The sequence below is a fragment of the Globicephala melas genome, chromosome 10, assembly GCF_963455315.2.
Source record: "Globicephala melas chromosome 10, mGloMel1.2, whole genome shotgun sequence".
NCBI lineage: Eukaryota > Metazoa > Chordata > Mammalia > Artiodactyla > Delphinidae > Globicephala > Globicephala melas.
Window position 1 is genome coordinate 10,687,472 of NC_083323.1, and position 21,600 is coordinate 10,709,071.

The following is a 21,600-nucleotide window of genomic DNA, read 5'->3' on the forward strand; positions in this document are numbered from 1 at the left end:
TGCCACAACTACTGGAGCCCGCGTGCCTAGAGTCCGTGCTCTGCAACAAGAGAAGCCGCTGCAATGAGAAGCCCACGCGCTGCAATGAGAAGCCCACGCACCGCAACGAAGAGTAGCCCCTGCTCGCTGCAACTAGAGAAAACCTGCGCGCAGCAGCGAAGACCCAATGCAGCCAAAAATAAATAAAGAGAAGCAATGGGATAATACATTAAAGAAAAAAAAAGAAAATCAGAATATACAAAGAACTTCTCCAAGTAAGTATCAGAAAGTAGAGAAATGGACAAGAGATACGAAAAGATAATTTATGGAACAGGAAACACCAGCGTCCAATAAATACATGCAAAGATGCACAACATCACCAGAAACAAGTTAATTTAAATGAAAACTGCAGTGAGATGCCAATTCACACCCATAGGTTGGCAAAAAGTATAGTCTTACAAGGCCAAATGTGGCCGAAGGTGTGTACCATGAGGACCCCTGAAAAATGTCTTCTCGCTGTGTATTAGGGTGAAAGATGTAGGTGCCCTACAGCTCTGCTGTCCCACTTCTGGAGAAACCTCACCCGCCAGCTCCAGGAGTCCACAAATACCCACAGCAGAACTGGTTGTAAAGCAAGCACTGCAAGCCTCATGCATATGCATTAACAGGAGATCGGATAAGTGCATTTTGATATAATCATATCAGGTAGTGTTACACACAAGCAGAGATCACTGAACTGGGGCTATAGGTTAAACATTTACCAGCACACCGCTGGGTGGAGGTTGTACTTCGGGAACCCTAAGGCCTGTGGTGGGGAGGTGACTGATCTGAGCCGCCCCTGGGTAAGTCCTAGGACCTCTGTGGGCACAATCGACGGGGTGGATTGGGCTGAAAATGAGGACGGGTTTTCTAACAGGCCCGGCTGCCCAAGGGTGAAAAAGGCTCTCTCCTAAGGGAATGACTTCCCCATCACTGGAGGTATGTGAACAGGGCTGCTTAGTGGGCAGTGAACCAAGCAATGGATACCAGAAGTGCAGAGGCGGGGTTGGATGAAGATGGTCTTTATGACCCCTCTACGCACGCCCAGGGGCCCCGTGCTTCTGTGATTCAGTGAGTTTGCCAAGTGTGGTTAAAAGAGGACTGACTGAATGAATAACCAAAGTGTGACACATCCCTGGATGGAACGCTGCTCACTCATGAAAGGGGATGGACCACGGCTCATGCAACTGCACACGGATGGATCTCAGAAACATACGGTGTGAAAGAAACCTTGTGCAAGAGGCCGAATACCGTGAATCCATTTATGTGAAATGCTAGAAAATGCAAAGGAATCTGTAATGACAGAAAGCAGCTCAGAGCTTCCATGTGAGGGTGCAGGGGGTGGGGACACGGACTGCGCAGGGGTGCGAGGAAACCTTCCACGGAAATGAGAATGTTCTCTGATGTTTGGCATCTTGACTGGTGGAGATTTCATGGGTGTATGTATCTCTGAAAATGAATGGAATTGTACACTTTAAATGGATTCATTTATTATACGCAAACTATGTCTCAATATAGATACTTAAAAACAAAAAAGAAAAAGAAAAGGTGAAGAGGCCTGGACAGGAGGCTGGGGCTGCTGCATCTTGGCCTTGGTCTCATGCACAAGAGCCTCAGTTTCCCCATCTGTAAAATGAGAGTATTGGACAAGGAGACCTACGTTCACTTCCAGTGTAGTGGTTACAAGTGTGCCGCGTCATCTGGGGCAGATTCATGAACTTCTCTGGGCCTCGGTTTTCTCATCTGTAAAGCGGGGGAACAATAGAGCCACCACCAGCCTGGGCTTAGAGCAGTGGTCGCTGTGCTGGAAGCACGCAGAGACTGCCACTGCCCTTCTAGCCTCGCAGACACCTGGTGGCTGTGGTCCAGGCTGCCTCACTCCCTATCTTGTTCCCCTGCCAACCCTGGCCTATCCTCACAGCCCCAGAGCCACCGGCAGATCGGAGCCATCTCAAGGTCCCTGAGTCACTCTCATTACAGGTCACAAGTTCTTCAGGGGCAACTTCTTGTCTTCCTTGTTTTGTATCCACAGCAGTACCAAGCCCGTAGCCAGGTATTCAAGTGGTGTATAATGGGTGCACGTGGAATGAAGGAGGGAGTTGAGTGGACCTAATTTCGGAAGAATTTTGCTTGGGTTGTCCTGGAGAAGCGGCTTTCTCAGGATGGAGGGCAGGTGCAATTGTAGTGCCGTCATGGCCATGTATGGTTGAGAAGGTTGTTTACTGCACAAGGAAGCTCCACCCCCGGGGACAAACGGGGGATAAAACCCAGTACATATAGCTCTTTCCGAGTCACGTGACCATACTCATTGGCCGTGTCTTCCCAAAGAGGTGCATTATTCTTTTTTCTTTTCTTTTCTTCTTCTTTGTTTTTTTTTTTTTTTTTTTTTTTTTTTTGCGGTATGCGGGCCCCTCACTGTTGTGGCCTCTCCCGTTGCGGAGCACAGGCTCCGGACGCACAGGCTCAGCGGCCATGGCTCACGGGCCCAGCCGCTCCGCGGCACATGGGATCTTCCCAGACCGGGGCATGAACCTGCGTCCCCTGCATCGGCAGACGGACTCTCAACCACTGCGCCACCAGGGAAGCCCTCTTTTCTTCTTTTTTAAATAAACATTTTATTTTGGAATAATTTTAGACGTACAGAAAAATTGCAAGGAAAGTAAGAGAATTCACCATATCCTTCACCCAGTTTCCCCTTACGTTCACAGCATTTACATAACCACAGTGCATTTGTCCAAACTAAGACATTAACCTTGGTACAATAGTATTATCTAATTTCAGATTTGTCTTGTATTTTACTACTTTTTCCATTAATTTATTTTTCTTGTTCCAGAATCCAATCCGGGATCCCACATTGCACTTAGTACGTTGTTCTTGTTAGATTAACACAGAGGTTTTCCTATGGGATCGGGATTGCAGCGGTTGGGAAAAGAATGTGGATTTGGGGGAGCAGTCAGGACAAAGTCCTTAGGTGGCCTGTGAGGTGCCCAGGCTGGGTCATGGGGGGACGCTTGGCCTTCCTGACCCCGGCTGGGTGCCGTGAAGTACTTTCCACTGTCTCGGCTCAGCCCATGCAAAGCACAGAGTGAAGACGTCGAAGTTGGTTGGCAGGTTTTACTCATTGGCTGGCCAAGTTTTTGGAGCCGGTCCTTGGGGAGGTAGCATTTCCCTTTCGGCAGAAGCTGTCTTTGGGAACCCTGTAACTTGTGTGGAAGGTCTGGGAAGGTTCAGATCCAGGTGCTGGAGTGACGGGGGTGGGGTGGGGGGGGAGGTGGGGGGGATAGAGTGGGAGTGGCGCTGGCTGCCCAGCACTGGGTGCTCCAAATTCTCTGGCTGGTTTCCCGGTTTGACCTGAGTGACCCACCTGGGGTGGGTGACGAGTGGCTTTGCCCATCCCCTCCTGCCCCTTGTCCCTGCAGCCGGAGGGGTGCTGGGCACGGGGAGCGGTGGCAGAGAAGAGTGAACGTGAAGCCCGCTGCGGAGATCCACTGCTGCTCCGATCCCGAGGCCCCTCGAGGCTGAGGGGCGCACTCGCCCTCCCCACCCACGGCAGATCTCAGGCTTTGTCCCCCAGACAGCAGCGGGGGTGACAGAAGAGTTTGGAGTCACCTGGCCCTGGGTTTGAGTTCAGGCTGGGTGATCCTAGTGAACCAACTGGCTTCTAAGACCTTCTGTCTCAGCATTGTTCAAACGGGCCACGGCTCCTGAGCCAGCGCGCCCGGTCCCCCAGGGCTGCCTCCAGCACCGGGCCTGGCTGGCGTGGGGCACTGCCCATCACTTCCCTTGACGTTTCCCCTTCTCTGTCAGCTGATCCCCACCTCCCTTCCTGCCCCATCATATCCCCCCCATATCTCTCCCATCGTTTCGCACTCAGGGGGTCCCACAATGGCCCCCGCTTGGGGAGCATCCGTGTCTTCCCCTCTGGAGAGCCCTGTCTCTGACACTAGCTTTCAAGTGCCACCTCGAAGGCCCTGGCTCGCCCTCTGTGTAACTCTGAGGTCCCCTCCCTGTCAATCCTCCGTGGCCCCATCACTTCCTGCCTTGTTTTATGGACACCTGTGATGAAGCCGTATCTTCCCGCTCACATCCTAGACTCACCAGTACCCGATCCTGTGCCTGGCACACAGTAGGTGCTCATTAAATGCTTATTGACCAGAACCGAGGTGAACTACATTCTTAGGAGCCTCAGGTTCTTGGAGAACAGCTCTGGCCCTGTCCGTGGAAGTGAGTCTCCAGCCCAGAGGGTCCCCAGGTCTCCTACTGGTGTCCCGGAGCAGGGATGCCCGGCAGGGGCCCAGCCCAGCCCCTGAGGGCCACCCCACCCTTGAGCCATTCGGCCAGACCGCAGGCTCCGCCTCCTGCAAACGGCCGTGGGGGCAGCAGCTTGGGTAAGTTCCCCTTCCGCTTCCTCCTGCCTCCTGTCCCGCCGCTGCTGCTCCTTGCTCAGGGCACCTCTCCAGCTCTCCATACCCCTGTGTCTGCAGAAGCGCTCCGGGCCCTGAGCTGTCAGCACCACCGCCCTCCAGGCCTCGGACACGATGCAGGCCATAAAGTGTGTGGTGGTGGGAGATGGGTAGGTACCCGGTTGGACTTGCTGACAGCTCCGTCCCGGGGTAGCCCTGGCCCCCCCCCCCCCGCCCTGGCACCCCTAGGGAAGGCCCCTGCCCTGCAGATGGAGGGGTCCCTGGGAGGCCGCCGGAGGAACGGCTCCCTTCTTCTCCCAGGGCCCAGAGGGAACCCCAGGGGTGGGCTGAGGACAGCTCCACTCTGTCTGCCCACCTCACCCCGGAAGCTGCCTTGGTGGAGAGTACAGGACTAGGGTTGGGGGTTCCTGGGGCCTCTCGCCTGCACCCTGAGAGCTGAGGCTGGTCTCCCATGGGCTCTCAGGCTTCGATTCTGTGGATGCCGGCTCGGGGTGGGGGGAGGTGGGTCCCCAGGCTGACCTGGGCTCTAGTCATTGGCTTGCGCTGCTGTGTGGCCTTGGGCAAGTCACAGCGCCTCTCAGAACCTCACCTTGGCCATCTGGAAAGAGGCCCATGCCCGCAGGGTTGATGTGGGGCCCCTTGCGATATTTTGACTGGTTGTCCTGCACGTAAGTGTGTTTGGTGAAGCCGGCCTGGGGAACTTGGGAGCTTGCGCGGGGGCTGTGGGTGAGGAGCAGAGGGGGGAGGGGCGTGAGAGACAGAGCTGCGGGAGGAGGAGGAAGGGGGAGGGGCGTGAGAGACAGAGCTGCGGGAGGAGGAGGAAGGGGGAGGGGCGTGACTGGGGGCCAGGGTGGGCCAGGCTGAGACGAGGCGACTTCTCAGCTGTTACATCTCAGCGACCTCCGGTTGTCATGTCCCGCTATGGGCCTCAGTTTCCTCATCTGTAAAGTGACAGCTTTGATGTGCCCGTCTCTCGTGCCTGCCAGCAGCGCTGTCTTAGGGTCCAGCCTGCAGGTACCGCCTGGGGTTTTCTGTAGGTCCAACCCCGACACGTTCCCGCTGGTCTGGCTGGGCAGGCCTCTTATCCAACCCTCCCATCCTACTGAGGGGCAGCCTGAGGCCTTAAGAGACTCGATTTTCCTGGCCTGGGGTGGGCTGGTTTATCAGGCAGCCCTCCGCTGATGCACGTTATCTGCCTGCCTGTCCAGCCCTGTTCACTTCTGCTTTATATCTGATCTGAGGAGGGGAGGGCGGAAGCCAAGGGCAATGTTCTAGTCACTTAGAGTTACCTTGTTGGCAGGCCCGGGGCAGGGGGTGGGGAGAAGGGGGCAGCCGGTCTCCTCTGAGCAGGAAGTGACGAAACCAAGTTGGGCCGGGGAAGGCCCAGGGCTATCTGTGCCCCCTGCCCCCTCCCAGCTCAGCAGACTGAGGGCGAAGACTGCACGAGTAATGGCGATCACTACTAACTTAGTACTTACTATGTGCAGGCCCTGGGCCTAGTCACACTCCTCTGTTTTATCCTCCCACCAACCCTAATATTAGGCCCATTTTACAGTTGGGAAAACTGAAGCTCAAAGAAGTTGTCATTTGCCCAAGACCTCATGGGATTTGGAATCCTGGTCTCTCTGATTCCTAAACTCCATGCTCTTACAGCCATGGTGAGGTGGGAGGGAAAGAGGAGGGTCAGGCTTTCCCCAGTATTTGCTGCTGCTACGCTGTGCCAGGACTGTGCTCAGTTCTTTTACCGGCTTCGTCTAATTTACCTCTCGGTCCATCCTATGAGATGAACTCATCTTATCCCTATTCTTATCCCTATTTTCTGGATGGGGAAACTGAGGCATAGGGAGGTTAAGTGACTTGCCTAAGATCATGCTACCCCTAGGCAGGTGATGAAGCTGGGATCTGGATCCCAGGGGAGTGATGGCAGAGCTCTGGGCAGGTACCAGGGGCCTCCTGGGGACCCCCTGCTCTTAACCCTCTGTCTCACATCCTTGTCACCTGGGGAAGCCTGTTACAATACAAATTCCCAGATCCAGCCCACACCCCTGATTCAGAATCTCTGGGGTAGGACCTTGAAGTCTGTCCTTTAACAAACACCCCAGATGACTCTTAGGTGTGAGAACGCTGATACAGGGATTCTCAGACGGGGACACTGATGCCCAGAGGGGTGGGCCTGGGTCTTCTCTGAGGGCTGGGCTAGGGGACCGGGCGGGTGCTGAGAAACCTCCCTGAGTGTCGGGCAGGGCCCATGACCACTGTCCTCTCGAACTTCCTGTCTTGCAGAGCCGTGGGCAAGACGTGCCTGCTTATCAGCTACACCACCAACGCCTTCCCGGGAGAGTACATCCCCACCGTGTGAGTTCTGTGTGTGGGCGGGGCGCTCGGAGGCTGGGGAGACACGCATCACCAAGCCCACCCCCTTTTCAGGCACATCCTGTGAGCCTGAAAGTCAGCCTCCAGCCAGTCTCTGCCTGCCAGAGCTGCCCACTGGTTCAGCCGGGGAGGCAGCAACCAGCGCCGGGATGAGTGCCGGGGGCCCCCAGAGGGGAGAGAGGCTGCCGCGGGGTGGGGAGGTGCAGAAGGTGTGCCAGGGAGCAGGTGGCCTTCCAGCAGGGAGATGCGGAGGGCTGGCATGAGCAAAAGCAGGGTAGAAGAGGGGCTGGGGCGAGTCGTGGAGGGCCTCGACACCGGGAGATCAGAGACATCAGGGCCCAGTGTGTGCCAGGGGAGAGGGCAGTGCCACCTGGAGGCCTGCCCTCGTGTTGGATGTGGTGGCAGGGCTGTCACCTGATGCACAGGTATGTAGGTGTATGTGGGGTGAATGGGAAGCATTGGCCCCCTCTCACCGGTGCTCGGTGGCCCCATCCCTCTCAGGACAGCCCCCCAACTCCATAGCACAGCATCCAAGGCTCTGTGTGGCCTTCTCCCACCTTCCTTTCTGGCTTCATAGCCCAGTACTTTGCTTCTTGTCCCCTCTGCTTCCCGCCCCTGGTCACCAAGCACTCCCTGGGCATTTCCACCTCAGGGCCTTTGCTCCAGCTGCTCCCTCTTCCTGGACTGCTTTTCCTTCCCACGTCCACATGTCTAAGTCCTCCGGGCCAGCTCCAGTGTCTGCTCCCCCAGGAAGCCTTTCTGATCCAGCCTGAGTGTCTCTCACCCCCCAGAGAGATTTTGTCTGATCTTTCCCGTGATGACGAGCCTACGGCGGGCGGGGGGCCTCGTCCAGTCCTTTCTGGGTCTCCCGTTGTCTTAGGAGAGTGTCTTACGCACAGTGCAGTCTGCATATTGCCTTAGACACGATATATCTGTTTTGAGTCGACCTGAACTGAACCTCATGGAGAGGCCCTAGGAGGTTGGATCACTGCTACCATCTATCAAGGGCCTACTGTGTCCTGGTCCCCGGACGAAAGGTCACACATGTGTGATCTCATTCGATGCTCATGGGAGGAGGTGGCTATTATTCTAGCCCCAGGGTGCCTGCGGGGGAAACTGAGGCTCACAGCAGCTAAGGGGCCTGTCCCCCAGGGTCACCAGGTGGGCTGGGCTCCCTCTACTGATATGTCTCCCTGGGACACTGGCCCTGGCTCCAGTTGCCTCAGGGACCCCAGCCCGGGCAGGAGGACGGCAGCGAGGAGAGGGCAGAGAAACCTGGGTAGGAAGCCTGGAAAACTGATTTCTGCCCCGGTTCATTTCGCAACTCCCGCCACGGCGCCAGTGCCCCTCTCCTCGTCGGCCCTTACCTGCTCGCTCACCACCAATCACCCAATGCCTTCTGGTGCTGAGGGAGGGCTGGCTCTAGCCCTGAGCGGGAAGGCAGGTGCAGAATTGGGGAGGGCAGTCTCCCCAGGACGGTGCTGGCGCTACCTGTGTCCTGTCTGCCTGTTGCAGCTGGGCTGGAGGGCCCACCTGCTCAAAGATCTTAGACCAATCGCTTCCCCTCGGTGAGCCTCAGTTTTCCGTTTCTTTAAGAGGAGGGGCAGGGCTGGGACATGCCAAGCTCATTGCCCGGGGGCCTTCCCCGTGCAGGGAGATGGGAGGCAGCGAGTTCTCTGGTGCAAGATGGTGGGACCAGCAGAGACCAAGGTAGGGCCAATTGCGCTCAGCAGCCCGGAGAGACTGGCCCCTGGTGGCCCCGAGTGGATTCGGTTGTCCTGAACAACCTTGTGGAAGGACAGACAGAATGGACCAGACAAGGTCTACCTTCCCAGGACTCAGGGGTTGGGTCAGAGAGCAGGGCCGGCTCCTGGGTGAGCCGTCTAGGCAGGCACACACTCGGGTGGGTCCTGCACTAGGTTTAATGCTCAGATGCCCCACCCTGAAATTCTTAATGTTTGAACAAGGGTCCCTGCATTTTCATTTTGTGCTGGACCTGCCAGGTGTGTAGCCAGGCCTGCATCCCACCGTCTTTGTCTTCCATATGGAGTTACTCGGCTCTGGACAAGCCCCCAGAGGGGCTCCTGCTACAGTGCTCGCACCCCTGTGACAGGGAGGGGAAAATAAGCCACCCTGAGCCCTTGACAGTGGAGGGTGGGGACAGCCGGGGAGAGCAGAGTTGGGCAAAACAGGTAGCCTGAGATCTCTGGCACAGAGACAGAGGTCAAGAGCGCTCTGGGGCTGGGGGTGGTAGGGTTTGCTGGGGCCGGAGGCAGGCGCCAGTGGACCAGATCAGATAAGCGAGAGAGCTGAGCTGAACTTGCTGGCTGCGGGTTGGGGGATAAGAGCTCAGGGTCAAAGCCCTGTCTCACAGATGGGGAGACCGAAGCCCGCTCTGTGGATGGCCCTGTGCTGGGGGTTGGGGATACAAAGACAAGGCAGGAAGACCCTGCTCTCAGGTACCTGTGACCTAGGGGTTCTCCCCTTTCCCCTCTGCTTATGATCATTCTCAAATGGAAGCCCAGGTGAGCTTTCAAAAGAGAAAATTAGACGGAGCCTAAATTCCTCCCTTAAAACGCACCTCTTACTCCATTCTGGTCCTCGGGGACCAGACACGCCAGCCTCCCCCAGGCTTCTGCACTCAGCACTTCCATCACTCAGTTCCCGGCCGAGGAATCCCCTCCCTGACACACTGTCTAAAGCAGCCCCGCCCTCCGCCCAGGCCCCCTCCATCTCTCCACCCTGCTTGACATTCTTCGCAGCCCTTCCCCATCTGCCTTCTCCTGCTGGGATGGAAGCTCCATTAGGACAGGGCCCTGGTCTGTCTAGTTCACTAGACCAGGGGTCCCCAACCTCTGGGCCACGGCCTGTTAGGAACCCGGCAGCACAGTAGGAGGTGAGCGAGCGAAGCTCCCATCGCTCCCATTGCTCGCATTACCGCCTGGACCAGCACCCCCCCCCCCCCCCCCCCCCCGCTGCCTCGCGCATTCCGTGGAAAAATTGTCTTCCATGAAAGAAGACATGGTGCCAAAAAGGTTGGGGACCGCGGCACTAGAGCAGCTTCTAGAACAGAGATGAGCACATGGCTGGTGCTCTGTAGTGACAGGGCCAGCCTGGCAGGCAGGGAGGGCATGTTCCAGCCTGTCCTGAGAAGGTGCTGGAACTCAGCCACCAGCAGGAGGCTCAGCTCTGTGGGGGCTTGTCTCTGGGAAGGAAGAACACAGGTGGTTAATTTAGGTCGGAGGGGCCAGTACTTGGTTTTCACCTTCCTTTGTAAACTGGCAAATCCAGCCCAGATTCCCATGGACAGGATGACGTGCAGCCTCCCTAGTGGACGTACCAAGCTTTCCGGCCTGGCCTCGCACCTCCCCCTCGCCCCATGCTCTTGCCACCGAGCGAGTTATTCCGTCACTGTGTCCTGCTGGCTCAAGCCTCCCCACTGCTCATACACGCCCTCTGTCCCCTTGCATCCCACCTGGGACACCTCTCCGCTCCCCCATCTCCTCCAACCACCCACCTCTCTCACCGGTGGCTCCGTCTCCCAGCTTCCCCTCTGACCCTTCTCCAAGACTTTTCCACCCAGTGGCCAAGAGGGCCTTTTCCAAATGCAAAGCTGATCATGTAACCCCTGCCTGGTGAAGCCCCTCGCTGGCTCCCCGTTGCCTGGAGGACCACGCCCCGAATCCAGCAGTGGTCCATGCCCCACCTGACCTATCAATCCTCCCTGGTCCCCAGGTCACAGCCATGCATGCCCTGTGGTCTCTGTGTTCTGTGAGTCCACCTTCTTTCCCCTGGAAGCTTGGGTAGTGGTCAGGTGATGCCCGGCGCTGAGCGCCCTTTCACCTGCCCCCCATACCCCTCCTCCACTCCATGCTGGGGTCAGGGCCGGGCCTGCAGCCCTGGGGGTGCAGAAAGAAGCCACAGACTCTGGGTGAAAGCACTCCAGCCGTGTGACCACGGGCAGGTCACTCTCGGGCTTTGACTCAGTTTCCTGCTGTGGAAAAGGGGCACCATGGTAGAATCCACTTCCTGGGCTCACTGAAACGATCTAAGTATGAAGGGCCTGGAACAGCACGTGGCACCCCTAGGTGCCCAGCCAGCGTGAGCTCCCTGCCCTCTCCACGGCTCCCAGTCAGCCCCCAGACCCCAGCTCAAACTCCGCTGAGTCTCCAGCCATGAAGTCGCAGTGACGCTTACGCCATGAGCTTTTCTGAATTGGGTAACAGGATCTAGTTCTGGCTCTGCCCCCAACTGACTGCGAGATCTTGGGCAAGTCCCTTCCTGTCTGTGAGCCTCAGTTTCCTCATCTGGTAAATGGGAGTGAGGGTTGGCCGCAGTGGTGGTCTAAGGCTCCTCTGGTCCTGGCTCCCTGCGGGTCTCTGAAGTAGGGGACCCCGGGGGCTGTGGGTCATTTTGTCCCTGCAGTGATCCCTCAGGGTCTGGCAGCTGGTCCTCTGTGGGGGGCCGGTGACGTTGAAGGGTGAGACTGTTCAGCTCCTCGGCATCTTCCCGTGAGGTGGCTTGAATATCCTCTGTCCCTGGATCTTCCTAATGGCCCCACGAGATAGGGCTTTTTTCACAAGGAAGAAAGTGAGGCTCGGAGAAGCTGGGTTACTCACCCAGGGTCACACAACCAGGACAAGGCTTCACAAGGAACTTACTGTTCCCTCCCACCTCTGGGTGGCCATCCCCGGGCGAATCAACCCTCCTGCAGCGCATCTGTCCACTCTCTCGCTCACAAATGAGTGTACAGAGGGAGCCAGGTTCAAATCCCAGCTCCTACGCTTGTGAGCTGGTTGGCCTTGGAAGAGTTATCTGACCTCTTGGGGTCTCGGTTTCCTCAACTGTCTAATGGCAAGAACTTGAGGGTCTTTATCTTGGGTCACTTGGGACTTCAAGACCTAATGTGTGAAGGTCTCTAATGCGCTGGCCAGCCCCGGAGCAGGGGTCTGGTGCTGCTACAAGCCCCAGGAACCAGCACTTTCCCCGTTGCCACGGCCCCTGAGACCCTGGACTTGGCTCAGAGAAGACAGATGCCTTTGGCTCAAGGAATCTTGGGGGTTTTCGGTGTCAGAATTTCAGACTGGACAGTAAAGGAAAGAGTGTCCCTGCATCCTAAGCTCATCCCAAAGGAGTGTTTCTGGCAGAAGCCGAAGAAAGCATGGGCACTTCTTTCCCCATCATGCCCAGCGATGTCTCCCTGAACAGTGCCTTCCGCCTGAAATCCCACTATGGCATGGGTGGTACCAAGAGTAGGTCCACAGGGCACCTACTACGTGCCAAGTGCGATGCTGGCCTTGGTGCAGTGAGGAACAAGCCAGGCTTGATGTCTGCTGTTTGGGTGCTAAGTTCACCACAGATTACTGAGTTGGGACGGGGTGGGGGCCCCGACCTGGCTGGGGCTCGCGAAAGGCTTCCTGGAGGTGACCTTGAAATGGGACTGGAGGGAGGATGAGTAAGAGTCAGCCCAGCACCAGGAAAGAAGAAGAGTGGGGAGCCAGGGGAGGGACGTTTGCAGGAACTTTCCAGGCAGGAGGGAGCAGGGCCATCTGCGGAACTTAAGGCTGGACAAGCATGGGGTGTTAAACATGTCAGGTTACCCACTTTTTTGGGGGGGGTGTTGCCTGTCACAGGACAGCTGTCTTTGGAGTTGCTCTGAAGCATTACGGCTTCTACAGCCTGTCACTGAGCAGTGTTCTGGGCGGGCTTCGTGGAGGGGGTGGCATCCCAAGGGCTTCAGTTCAGTTTGGTTTAACTCTGTTCCACCTACACTCACTAGGTGCCAGTCCTGAGTCTTCAGAGATGAAATTGACATGGGCCCCGCCCTCACGGAGCCCACAGCCCATGGCGGGACAGAGACACACTAAAACCAGTTCATAGTCAAGGCAAAGCAGTTGCCTGAGAGAGGGGACGACAAGCTCTTTCCAGGTCGGGGACAGGGAGGGAGGTGTCTGGGACGTTTCCCCACAGTGCGAGCTTGTGCGATTGCCCTGGAGGCCTCTCTGGTGTTGGCAGGGAGATTTTAGCCTCTGCCCCACCCTATTCCTTCAACATGTGCCTTTCCAGTGTGTGCCAGTGGCCTTTCCTGAAATCTCCAGTAACTGACAGTTTTTGGTGTGCACTAGCGGTGGGCTGGAAGGCCGGGGAATTAACACCGAAGGACTTCCCTCTGCCAATGGGAGATGGAGAAGGTGGTTAAGTACCCCAGCTCCCTGCCTCCTCTGGGGGATGCCCTGAGCTCAGTGGCCCCAGCCAGACGGAGCCCCAGTTCCCGCGCGGTAACAGCTCAACAGCTGCTGTCCCTTCCCCTCGGCTGCCTGGAGTCACTTCCCAAATAAACCGCTGGTGCCACTCCCTCATCTCGGGGTTTGCTTCTGGGGGGACCCAACCTAAGATGGGAATGAACACTCATTCAGCAAATATTGGGTGACCAGCCGCAGCGTCCAGCCTAGGAGGTGGGTAACGTTTATTCTGATCATGCCTTGGAGAGAATGTTATGCAGCCTTGAAAAATCGTCTCTCCAAAGGGTAGGTAAGGGCAGAAAAACAGTAGAGACAATGTTTTCCTCTTTATGCTTACCTGCGTTTAAAATTTCTTATGTAATAGATCAGTATTTAAGAAAAATAAAAAATAAAACCCAACTGCATAGAGCTTTGTGACTTTGGTCCTGTTGTAGCCCCTCTCTGGGTCTTGGCCTCTGCCATGGAACCATGGACTGCAAGTCCCTAGACTCTGGGGCTGGAGACTGGCCCTTCTATCTTACCTGTTCCCACAGGTTCGACAACTATTCAGCCAACGTGATGGTGGACAGCAAGCCCGTGAACCTGGGGCTGTGGGACACGGCAGGGCAGGAGGACTACGACCGCCTCCGGCCGCTCTCCTACCCGCAGACGGTATGCTGCCCAGCCTTCCTCGTGGTCCTGGGCTTTGCAGCCCTGTTGCCTCTGCCTGCTGAACCCTGACCCTCCCCTTAAGGCCCAGCTCGAGGAGTCCCCGCCCTCCATCAGGCCCCTGTCATTACCGTGCCCTCTGTCTTCCCAGCCCCTCTGCCTCTTGGGCTGCCGCACCACCTGGTTCTCAGTGGGCGGGGCAGGCAGGCTCTGGACCAATGGGAGCTCAGGATGGCCGGCTCTGGGGGTGCTAGGGGAGGGGAGGAGTGATGGGGGCACATCTGCAGGTGGCTGTGTGGCTGCTGGGCTCTGTCTCCAGGGTGGCAAGGAAAGCGCTGGGGCTGGTGACCAGACGGGGGGTGGGGGGTAGGTAGTGAGTGCCGGGTGAGGAGCATGGATTCTGGAGTTGCAGATGGCAAATGCTTTAATCCTGTAAGCCTCACTTTCCCCATCTGTGGAATGGGGTAGCAGCAGCGCCGCTACAGTGTTGTGTGAAGATTAGCCAGTTAGAACAGCTCGGGCCGTTAGGAAGTGTTGGATAAACAAGCAGCAGCCTGGCGTAGAGGTGGGAAGGGAATCCCTGCTCTGCCGGGTCCTAAGTGCCCAGCGTCCCCTGGGCGCTCCAGCCCTCAGTGGCTGCCCAGGTGTGGGAGAGCCCAGGTGGGATGCCTCCAGGCCTCCCCTCACGAGTAACCCTTGTCTGACCTCCCAGGACGTCTTCCTCATCTGCTTCTCCCTTGTCAGCCCAGCCTCCTATGAGAATGTCCGGGCCAAGGTGAGCGGGATGGAGCGGGGGTCTTGGGGGGATGGGGCAGGTGACCCTGAGGGAGGGGAGCACGGGAGGGAGGGACCGCTGACTTTGGCCTGCCTCTGGGGCAGCAGAGGATGTGGGCAGAGAGGGTCCCTAGTGCCACCCAGGACTGGCGGGGAGGACTGGGGGTGAGACTCAGAGGGGGTCTCAGAGGGGGCTGTGATAGTTAGCTTTACTCTCTAACCTGTCCTCTCTCCTCCCCACACACCCTCATGACTCCCTATTGTCTCCTCCCGGCTTGGTGCCCCTCTTCTCCGCCTACCCCCTGCACAACCTCCTGCCCCCACCCGCCGGCCCAGTGGTTCCCGGAGGTGCGGCATCACTGCCCCAGCACGCCCATCATCCTGGTGGGCACCAAGCTGGACTTGCGGGACGACAAGGACACCATCGAGAAGCTGAAGGAGAAGAAGCTGGCGCCCATTACTTACCCGCAGGGCCTGGCGCTGGCCAAGGAGATCGGTACAGGGCTCGGGCTCAGACAGGGGAGCTGGGTGCAGGGGGATTGGAAACACAGCTTCCAGGGCCAGGCTGTGCGATTCCGCCCTGGGTGTGCCGTGTACTAGCTGTGTGACCCTGGACGAGTCACTTAGCCTCTCTGGGCCTGTGTTTCCTCCTCCGTGAACCATGGCAACAGTAGTAGCGCTGGGTGGTTGGGAGGATTAAATGAATTCACGCCCGTGAGCTCCTAGAGCAGCACTGCACGTGGGAAGCACTTTGTGTTAATTGCTATTATAGTATTAGTATAATCCATAAACAGACATCGAAATAAGTGCATTTGGACAGACAGAAGCAGGGATGGAGGGGGGTGTGCCGTGGTTTCTCAGAGGACGAGCAGCCAAGTCAAGCTTGGGTTTTCCGGGAAGGCTTCCTGGAGGTGGTGCTTCTGCTTGAGTTTGAAGGGTGACGTCTTTCCCTCTGCATCCTTCTCACCCCCCATTCCTCACCCTCCTGGCTTCTCAGCCCAACTCCTCTTTGCCTCCCGGCCACCGGGCCAGAGAAGTGACTTCTCAGGGTCACGCAGCTGGTAGGTGGCAGAACCAGGATTTGAACACAGGACCACAAACCGATGGCTTGGGGGCCTCCTCGTGGTGGCTCAGGGCTGCCTGCACTAGGGAGGTGATGACCGATGGGTCTGGCCTCTTCCGTGGCGTCCAGGTCTGCTGTCCTTTGCCTGGGGACAGGGTACTTGCCCAAGAGCCTGGGACCACCAGTGGGGTTTGGCCACTATGAGAAGTGGCCCAGCTGCCCAGGGTGCTCTGCTCACCACAGGGTCCGGCAGACCCAGGGTTTGGCCCCTGAACTGGTGGGGCCTGCTGCAACCCATCCCTCCCTCAGCCCTACCACTCTTCCTTCCGCCGGAACTGGGAGGGCCCTGGGGACTCACATCTCTTCACAGGAAGAGAAACCACAGCCGTCACCCCCTCCTTCATGTGACTAGCCCAGTGACATGGCCGTCTTTCCCAGGGGCCTCCGCTGCCACTTAAACCCTGGGTCCTTTGTCCCATCCTAGGGGCTCTGGCTCTCAGGCCCTCTGGTCTTTCCTCACGAATATTGGGGATTGCACCCCTGCCTTCTCTTCTTTCTGAACAGCCTGTCCCCCCGGACTCCTTCCACCCAAGACAGTGACTCTCCAGCCTGTGTCCGACCCCGTCCTTCTTAAAGCACAAGCTTTCGGATGAGATGGGGCCTGGAAGCCTGGATTCTGGTCCTGGCAATGACTGTCTGTGTGACTTTGGGCCAGTGGCTCCCCCTCTCTGGACCTCAGTTTCTCCATCCGTACTAGCCAGCCTATACACTCCCTAAAGTTCCTTTCTCCTTCATGAGGAGATGAGTTGGGGTTCCTGCCTTGGCCTCTAGCCAATCCTCTTGGAGCCAATACCAGCTGGGGGTGGCCAGGGGCAGTGACTAATGACTCTGAACTTGCCTCGGACAAGCCCAGGCCAAGGGGGAGACCTGGGGGGCCTGCAGGCTAATGAGGACAGCAGCTGCCTCTGCCCACCAGTCCCGGGTGACGCGTTGTGGGGCAGCTCTGATCCCAGCTGCTAATCACAGGATTGGGCGCTTCCTGGGTGCTGGGCCGGTGCATTCTCCTGCTTCATCGTCATAGCAACTATGAAGGAGGGACTGTCATCGTCCCACTTTACAGAGGAGGAAAACTGAGGCTCAGGGAGAAGTCACTAGCTCGAGGCCACCCAGCCGGGATGTGCCACGGCCGAGACTCGAATCCGGGCTGCGTGGCTCCCCCAGTCATGATCAGGGCGGTCTGCTGCCCCCACAGGTGGGCGGCTGGGGAGCAGAGAGGGGGGACAGGCTGAGGTCCTGGAGTGGCCAGGCCTCTCCTCAGGACCCTTTCTCTAGACACCACTGATCCAGGAAGCAGGAGGGTGGCAGGTGCCAGGGAGGACGCAGCTGGAGGGTGTGGAAGAAAGAAGTGGACACTGGCTACGGTCCCTTGCAGGGAGACAGTGGCCAAATGCCCAGCGACACCCTTCTGGGCACAGAGGGTTATGGTGACGAGACTCCCAGACCCAACTCGGGCTGCTCCGTACATGCCAGCCGAGCCCTGGGACCACTGCCTGTGCTCCCTGGTGGGACAATGCTCCCACGTGCAAGGGAGACATCCAGCGTGTGACTCAGGACAAGTGACATCCTCTCTGAGCCTTGGTGTCCTTGTCCTTGCCCCATACTTTCTTTCCCTCGTCCCTGGGCTGCCCCTCCTGAGATCTTGGCTCCCCTCTCGCAGCTGTGTGTCTCTGGCCCCGGGGCATCCCCTCTCTGGGCCTGATTCCTCATCTGGGAAGCGGGGACTCACAGAATTTCTTCACAGGGTTGTCGGAAGCGCCCAGCTCAGTGCCTGGCAGGGAGCAGGTGCTGATCAGCGTTGGTCTGCTTCTTCCCCCCACGGAAGAGCAAAGTTCCCCCTTCCTGCCCCTCTCCTTCTCTGTTTTCAGTTGCTCACTTCAGGGAGACTGCTTGGGTTGTAATGGACACAGGAGCTCTCACAGGTTCCTTCCAGAACGTCACAGAACACTGCCCCTGGGAGTGGGGCTCAGCCTACCTTCCTCACTGTCTGTGCCCCGTGCTCCAGCCCTGAGTGGTCACGTGGGAGAAGGCTGGTCCCCTCATGGGGGAATGGGTGCTCCCCAGTTCCCATTCCTCTTGCTGAGGGCCCCCAGCTGCCCCTGGCGGAGGGGAAATGTCTAGTGTGTGACCTTGGATAAGTGACTTTTCTGAGCCTCAGTTTTCTCAACTGTAAAGTGGGGAGATGCGAAGGACTGGTTAGATGACATTTGGAATGTCCTAGTGAGCGGGCCACGGGTTCCTCAGGCCTCCCGGGGGAAGACGGAGGCAGGCATTGGGAATTTTCTAGAAGAAAGTGAGGCGCCGAGAAATTTGGTCACCGTAGCTTGAGCCCCTTTCTTGCCAGGAAGGTATCCTTCCTTAAATTAAGGGCTTTTGTGTTCAAGAAAGACACAGACCTGCTCTCGTGGGGGGGGGGGGTCTTAACCTCTCCCTCTGAGTAAAACTCCCCCTTTCCGACATGAGGAGACTGAGGCACAGAGGGGTAAATGCCCTGCTCTGAGTGACACAGCCCAGGTGGCCGCCACAGCCAGTGCAGTTGCGTGGCTTGGGACGGGGCTTTGCCCAGCCCTGACCTAGGCCTCTACCCTCTTGCTGCCCTAACCTAGACTCAGTGAAATACCTGGAGTGCTCAGCCCTCACCCAGAGAGGCCTGAAAACCGTTTTTGACGAGGCGATCCGGGCTGTCCTGTGCCCCCAGCCCACGCGGCCACAGAAGCGGCCCTGCAGCATCCTCTAGGGGTAAGAGCCCCTCCCTCCCCTCCCCACGCTCCCCCCCACCCCCGCCACACACACAGCAGGCTCTGGCTGGGAGGGAGGCGTCCAGCCACTGTTCGGTGGCCCTAGGTTTCATCGGGAGTGGCATTTAGGCTGCGACAGAAGAGGGACCATCAAAGGGGCTTCAGGTTGCCCATTTGCCTGAGCCGGTCCTGCTCTGTGAGCCCAGTTCCCAGAAGGAAGGTTCAAAGTGTCAGAAAATGCCAGGTAACCTGAGGCAAGGCGTGATGTCACTGAGCTGCCCCCTGCCGCCCCTGCAGCAGGGCGGGGAGGGCCACGGCAGAAAGACACCTCAGCCCCTACCCCTTGGAAGAGGCCGCTTGAGCCGGGGAGACCTGACACCCACATGTAGGGGTGGAGGTAGGACAGACTGCGTTATGAGGCTACTGGGGCAGAAGAGGGATGGGTAGGGGTTGGAGGCACCCACAAGGCTTCCAGGATGGGTGGGACAAGAAGGACGGAGAGGACTTGGCCAACCTTGAGCAAAAGCTGGGAGCTGGAATGAGCCGTGAGCCAGGAGAGCCGGGAGCGGGCTGTGGATTCTGTTTGGCCCCCAATTCTCACCCACTGCCTGTCTCCTTTCCAGGACACACCCAGCCCTCCCAGCCAGATGGTTCTGACCCTCCAGGGCCCCCACCCAAAGCCCCAGGACATCCCCGCTGGCCATGCTGCCCCCTTCCTGTGGCGTTTCTTAGCAAGATGGCTGCAGAGCTTGGCTCATCATCTTCTCTGTGCTGGAGTCCCCCCCGGGGAAGAGTGTGAATTTGTAGGTGCTGCGTCCCCATCCCCTCATGCTCCTGCCTTCCCAGGGGCCAGAGGGGAGCCCCAGGACCGATAAGCCACCCCTGTGTTGCTGTGGTCAGATGCCCCACGTGGCACCATCTACCTGTTTACTCCTCCCTCCCAAAGCCTGAATCCCCTCTGGAAACTTCGGGCCAGATGGTTGCCGGCCACCACTTATATACCTTCAGGGACGGGTCTCTTGCTCTCCCGTGAGGCAGTCTACTCCAATACTGATGGTCTTGCTTGTCTGAGGTTCTCTTACTGAAGCTAAATTAAGTGTCTGAGAAGTTTGCTCTTCTGGTCTTAGTGCTCCTTTTGGGGACAACACAAAACATTCAGATTTTCTAAATCTCTGTGGGCACCTGCCCAGCCAATCAAAAGGCTGGGTCCTGCTGACTCCTGCCACCTCTCAAGTCTTTCTGCTCCACTCACAGGATCCTGAGCTGCATTTACCTGTGACAGTCTTAAAACTTGCAGACCCTGCCAGTCGGGATTTCTGTCATTGCAACTAGGAACCCAATTCAACCTGCTTAAACAGAAAATAAATTTACTGATTCAAGTTTGGAAATATCATGACTTCAGGTGCAGCTTGATCAAGGGGACTCAAATGATGTCATCAGAGCTCACTTTCCTGTACCTTCTGATGTCTGATTCATTCTTAGGCAGGTGACTCTCAAGGGCTTCATCCTTCCCGTTTCAAGTTCAGCAAAAAAGAGCAAGTGTCTGCCCCCGGCAAAGTTCTAATTAAGGTTTACTCTGATTGGACCAGCTCAGGTCTTTTCAACCAATCACATTTGTCAGGAGAATGCTGTGTTCTGATTGGTCAAGCCTGGACTACATGCCGCACTAGAGCATGGAGCGGAGGCAGCCCTTTCAAAACCATACCCACTAGAGTGGAGGGAGGGGTTGGTTCTCAAAGGGAGACTGAGAGTTTTGCCAGAATTGGGGAATATGGGTGTCGAGCAGCCAGAAACCCCTAGTCTCCACCATTGGAGGTCCCAGGAAAGTGTCCCAACAGTGTAAGGAAGCAATGCCGGACCCAGCAGGCACAAAACACAGGCAAGTTTCTTTAAAAGAGAGATGGGGCTGCTGTAAGGATTTACGAAGCTCATCCCTAACGCGCCAAGGTACAGGATGGAGCCAGTCCCACCTCAGTGTTTGCTAATTCACAAAATGCCAGACTTTCCAATCCTGCGGACGACTGTGCTTCTCTATCTAAATGTCATCCATCCATTCAACACGAATTCACTGAACACCTACTCTGTGCCAGGCATTGTTCTGTGGTCCAGCGGTACACCCAAGTTCTTGCCCTCAGGGGCTGACACGAAGCTAAAATAAAGGATTAAAAAAAAGAGATATAAGACCCCGTCCCTGACGACACAGAAGTTCCCCCAATTCCCAGCCAGTGAAATGATCTGGGTTTCATTTTCTGCTCTTCCAGGCTCCCGGCCACTTCCACTGCCCCTCGTAAGTCCTGAAGTTCTGATGCAAGATCTCAGCTCACTGGCCTCCTGAGAGCCCAACCCTCTTGAAAGGGATGGGGTGCAGGGGGGAAATCCCGTGGCCTTTTTTAGTTTCAGCTCAGACAAGGTCGTTATGCTTTTAAAGTGACTTCTCTGAAACAAACCAAAAAACCACTAACACCCCTGCCCCACCCCCCAACACACGACACAGATACAGACATGTATGTGTCAGAACTCACACCCTAAAACATCCAACGTTTAAAAGCCCTGAGAAGCGCCTTCCGGTGGGCCGGAGTCGAGGAGAGCCTCTTTCTGTTTCCTGCTCTTCCGGGGCCTCAAGAGAAATTCAGGACCATCCTGGTGGCCCCAAGGCCTGGCTGCACCCCACCTCCCTCGCTCGTCCTGCGCTCACACCTCCTCTGCCACGTGCCTCTTCCCCTGAGCCTACCCCAGTGGATGCAGTCCTTGTTTTATACCAATAATAAAGTCAGGAAATAAATCCTCTCACCATTGTGTGGTTTCACCTGGCACATATGATCTCATTTAATTCTCCTAGCAGCCTTCCAATGTAGTACTAACATCTCTGTTTTGCAAAGAAGGAAATAGAGGCACAGGAGTTAGAGCTCAGTTCACTAAGGCAGACACTGTACTTTCCCACCTGCTACCACTACTTCCACCCTCTTCGCTAACGGGATTCTAGTTTTGTGCAAAGCAGCAGTGTATTTAGCCCCCGACAAAAATACTTGTTCCCAGCCTGCTTTGCAACTGGAGTTCCAAGTTCGCACAGTTCTGGCTAACAAGACATAAGTGAAAGTCAGCTGGAAAGGTAGCTTCTGGGAAAGTTTTTGTTGTCTTCCATAAAAGAATAAGGGACCCAGCCAACACTGACCATTGCCCTGGCCCCTTCCCTGATGAATACTGATGAGAAGTCTGGAGCTGCAGCAGCCATCTTATGAACCTGAAGCCACAAACATGAAAAT

General features: G+C 56.9%; 1 protein-coding gene across 2 annotated transcripts; it reads left to right on the plus strand.

Moving 5' to 3' along the window:
• The first annotated feature begins 4,434 nt into the window (after positions 1–4,434).
• Positions 4,435–21,124, plus strand: RAC2 (Rac family small GTPase 2). 2 transcript variants are annotated; one of them, XM_070046431.1, is made up of 7 exons: positions 4,435–4,591; positions 6,726–6,797; positions 13,591–13,708; positions 14,418–14,480; positions 14,816–14,975; positions 18,206–18,338; positions 20,599–21,124. In XM_070046431.1, exons 1-6 carry the CDS (start codon positions 4,557–4,559, stop codon positions 18,334–18,336), a joined length of 579 nt encoding a protein of 192 aa, XP_069902532.1. In that variant the 5' UTR covers positions 4,435–4,556; the 3' UTR covers positions 18,337–18,338; positions 20,599–21,124. The 2 variants fall into 2 exon arrangements, with proteins under 2 accessions (XP_069902532.1, XP_030711923.1); XM_030856063.3 differs by lacking the exon at positions 20,599–21,124 and adding an exon at positions 18,961–20,540.
• Positions 21,125–21,600: the final 476 nt, after the last annotated feature.

Excerpts from the sequence above, each read along its gene's own strand:
- RAC2 (XM_070046431.1), top strand. The coding sequence starts at position 4,557 with ATGCAGGCCATAAAGTGTGTGGTGGTGGGAGATGG. Across the intron at positions 4,592-6,725 it reads TGTGTGGTGGTGGGAGATGG|AGCCGTGGGCAAGACGTGCC; the intron begins GTAGGTACCCGG and ends CCTGTCTTGCAG. Across the intron at positions 14,481-14,815 it reads ATGAGAATGTCCGGGCCAAG|TGGTTCCCGGAGGTGCGGCA; the intron begins GTGAGCGGGATG and ends CCGCCGGCCCAG.